The following is a 3,700-nucleotide window of genomic DNA, read 5'->3' on the forward strand; positions in this document are numbered from 1 at the left end:
AGTTTTTTTTTTTTTTTTTTCTTGGAGACGAGGGAGTCTTGCTCTGTCGCCCAGGCTGGAATGCAATGGCGTGATCTTGGCTCACTGCAACCTCCATCTCCCTGGTTCAAGCAATTCTCCTGCCTCAGCCTCCTGAGTCGCTGGGATTACAGGCGCGTGCCACCACATCCAGCTAAATTTGGTATTTTTAGTAGAGATGGGGTTTCACTATGTCGGTCATTTAAAGTTTTTTAGTATATTCAGAGTAGTACAACCATCAGAATATTTTACAAGATTTGTATCACTCCTAAAAAGAACCCTGAACCTGCAAGCAGTCACTCCCTATTTCTTCCAACTTTCCTCAATCCCCACTCCAGCCCCAGGAAACCAGGAATCTATACTTTCTCCCCATATGGATTTGCCTATTCTGGATAGTTCATATAAATAAAGTATACAACAGTTGGTCCTTTGTGACCAGCTTCTTTCAGTTACTATAATGTTTTCAGGGTTCATCCATGCATCAATACTTCATTCCTTTTTATGGCTGAATAATATTCCACTGTACAGATACACCACATTTTGTTTATTCATTCATCAGTTGATGAACATTTAGGTTGTTTTTCTTTTTTTCTGAAGCAGAGTCTTGCCTTGTCATCCAGGCTAGAGTGCAGTGGCATGATCATAGCTCACTGCAGCCTTGACCTGGGCTCAAGCTATCCTGCTGCTTCAGCCTCCCAAGTAGCTGGGACTGCAGGAAGGCACCACAACGCCCAACTAATTTAAAAAAAAAAATTTTTTTTTTTTTGTAGAGGTGGGATGGGGTCTTGCTATGTTGACTAGGCTGGTCTCCAACTCCTGGGCTCAAGTGATCCTCCCACCTTGGCTTCCCAAAGTGCTGGGATTACAGGTGTGAGCCACTACTCCTGGCCTGGTTGTTTCTACTTTTTGGTTTTTATGTACTATCCGTGAATTAATGTTGCCATGAACAGTGTGTACAACTTCTTATATGAACAGGTGTTTTCGTTTCTCCTAGGTATATAGCTAGGAGTGAAACTGTGGAGTCAAATAGTAAATCTATATTTAACTTTTTGAATTGTGTCACTGCACTCCAGTTGGAGTGACACAGTGAGGTCCTGTCTCAAAAAAACAAAAACAAAAAACTTTGAGAAACTGCCAGACTGTTTTTCAAAGCAGCTGCACCACTTTACATTTCTGCCAGCAGTGCAAGCGGGTTTCAATTTCTCCACATCCTGGCCAACATTTATTATTACCTGCTTTTGATTATCGGCATCCCAGTGGGTGTGAAATGGTATTTCACTATGTTTTTAATTTGCATTTTCCTTGGGTATCTTTTCTCATGCTTATTGGCCATTTGTATGGTTTCTTCGGAGAAATGTATATTCAGATCCCTTGTCCTTAAACTGGGTTATTTGCCTTTATTAAATTATAGGAGTTCTTCATGTATTTCAGTAAGTTTCTTGTCAGATATATGAATGGCAAAAATTTTCCCCCATTCTTTGGGTTGTCTTTTCACTTTCTTAACATTCTTTGATGCATAAAAGTTTTAAATTTTGGTGAGTCCAATTTATTTTTTTTCCTTTGTTGCATGTGGCTCACATTTTTGAGAAATGTTGCTAAAATGCAAGTTGAAACTCTGGAAGCTTTGAGATCTCAGAGCTTGGTGGGGCTTTTCAGGTCACCTTTGAGGGGGATTTTCTCCATGTTTGAGGTTTCATTCCTCCATCCCAGCCAGGCATGGCTCCTCTGAGCCAGGAGCACAGAGCCCCAGGGAACCTTTACTGGGCTTATGTTCCCCCCCTCTCCTGAGGTCTGCCACAATAGAGCAGCTGAAATGACAGTCTGGAAATGTCCTTTATTATGAAAACTCAATGGCTCTTGTCTCTGGGATTTGAAATTTTCATGCAAGTATTGGCAGCCAAGAATTAGGAAGGAGGAGGGGAAGAGATGAGGGAGTGAACCCTGCCACTGATTTCCATAGTGAGTGATCTCAATTTTCTGTTGTCTTGGTTTTCTCACCCATACAGTGAGGAGAAGACCTCCATCTCCTCATCTCAGCTGGGGTACTGTGAAAGTGAATCATCTGTATTTGTTAGAACATCCTGAGATCTTGGATTAAAGGCATTGCTGAGGGAGAAGGTACTATTAAAATAATAAATGATTTAATAGCAGAGTGAGGCCATTGCAACAAGAACTGGTAGGAAGGAAGAGGCTCTGAGCTGTGGAGGGGCTGCAGCCTGGAGCCCCTGGCCCTGGACACAGGGTTTTATTCTCCGAGGTGAGACTGTGCGATTTCTCACAAACCCTTTAGGTTGTTTCAGCTGAATTCAGCATTGTTTTACTGAATGCTTCCTATATGACTTCCACCATAGGGAGATTACAATCCTTTTAGGAAGTAGGTGATATAAATTAAAACAATTATTCATAGAAACAATATAAGATATTATAATCAAGTGAATTGGGTATAACAAGTGTCAGAAAGAAACTGGAAGCAGTGGTGGTTAAGAGCAGAATTCCCTGTTATGACTTCCAGGTCTACCACTCACTAGCTGTGTGACTTTGCCTCAGTTTCCTTTTGTTACTGCAGTTGTTTTTGTAAAGCACTTAGAAGAACGGCTAATACATAGTAAGCACACTCATGGTGGACCCATCTAGGCACTTGCCCAATACTGCTTGTGCTGGTTATGTAATCTTTGCCAAGCTGCTCCTTGCCCCTAAGCCTCAGTGTTCTGTCTGTAAGATGGGGATTAGGACACCTCCTACCTCGCAAGGTGGCTGTGAAGATCCAGGGACACAGTTTGTTAAGAGCGTAGCACAGGCCCTCAGCATGGTAAGCATTCACTAAAGGACAGTTATGACTGCCACTAACACTGTAACGTGTCCTGGCTAAGGAATGAAGGGTCGCTCACAAGTGGCTTCGTTAAGTCAGAGGGCTTCTTTGGAAGCTGGAATTTGAAGCGGACCGGAAAGCATTCGTAAGATTCAGGTAATCAGATAAGAAAGCAGAAACAAAAAAAATGATGAAAGCCTGAGGTTGGAAGGGGTGAGCACAAGTCCTGGAAGGCCAGAAGGGAGACTTGTGACTTTTCCCCTGGCCGGCGGGGGCTAGTGGAGCCCCAGCGTAAGTTGATCTATTTCCGAGGCCCTCTTCTGCAATCTCTGCTCTCACCTTCGCGGTCCGCGAGTCTGGAGCTCTGCGAGCCTCCAACACACCCTCCCTCCCTAAGGAATGTGGGCCCGGCTTTCTGGGCCTGTCAGATCGAGCGCCTACCGCTTCCTCCGCAGTCAAGAGCCAGGACGCTGCCTTCACCCCACCCTCCGCCAGCATCCAGTTTCAAAGTCACCTGAAAGCCATTTCCTTCCGCGCCTGCCCCGCCTCTCCCCTCGCAGCAGATCACCTGGACCTTGCATTTGCCCAGAGCAGCATTTTGGGGCGGGCGCTTGTTTGGTTTTAAATGATACCTCTAGAAATCTTTTGCTGTACATCCGGATAACAAATATACCCCGTGGTTTTGATATCAGCGTCCCATTCCTCCTCCCAAGGAACTAGTGATAGCGTCTAAACAGTGGGCGTTGTTACTTTTCCAGGGCCCCACTCTGGGCTTCCCTCCTCCGGGCTTGTTGGGAACAGCATCGTTTCTTCAGAATCTTTATTGATGAATTACTATGGGTTTTTGGATTTATGCTGTTGCTCAAAATCCAA

At 44.4% G+C, this 3,700-nt stretch overlaps 1 protein-coding gene across 1 annotated transcript in view; it reads left to right on the top strand.

The window, feature by feature from the left end:
• PPP1R36 (protein phosphatase 1, regulatory subunit 36) overlaps positions 1 to 3,452 on the top strand; it is a 157,724-nt gene extending 154,272 nt beyond the window's left edge. Inside the window, exon 13 of the mRNA XM_011978329.1 lies at positions 3,140 to 3,452. Coding sequence (XP_011833719.1) covers positions 3,140 to 3,452 — 313 coding nt within the window. The remainder of the gene's footprint in view (positions 1 to 3,139) is intronic.
• Positions 3,453 to 3,700: the final 248 nt, after the last annotated feature.

Source organism: Mandrillus leucophaeus, unplaced genomic scaffold (genome assembly GCF_000951045.1).
Source record: "Mandrillus leucophaeus isolate KB7577 unplaced genomic scaffold, Mleu.le_1.0 Scaffold192, whole genome shotgun sequence".
Taxonomy (NCBI): Eukaryota; Metazoa; Chordata; class Mammalia; order Primates; family Cercopithecidae; genus Mandrillus; species Mandrillus leucophaeus.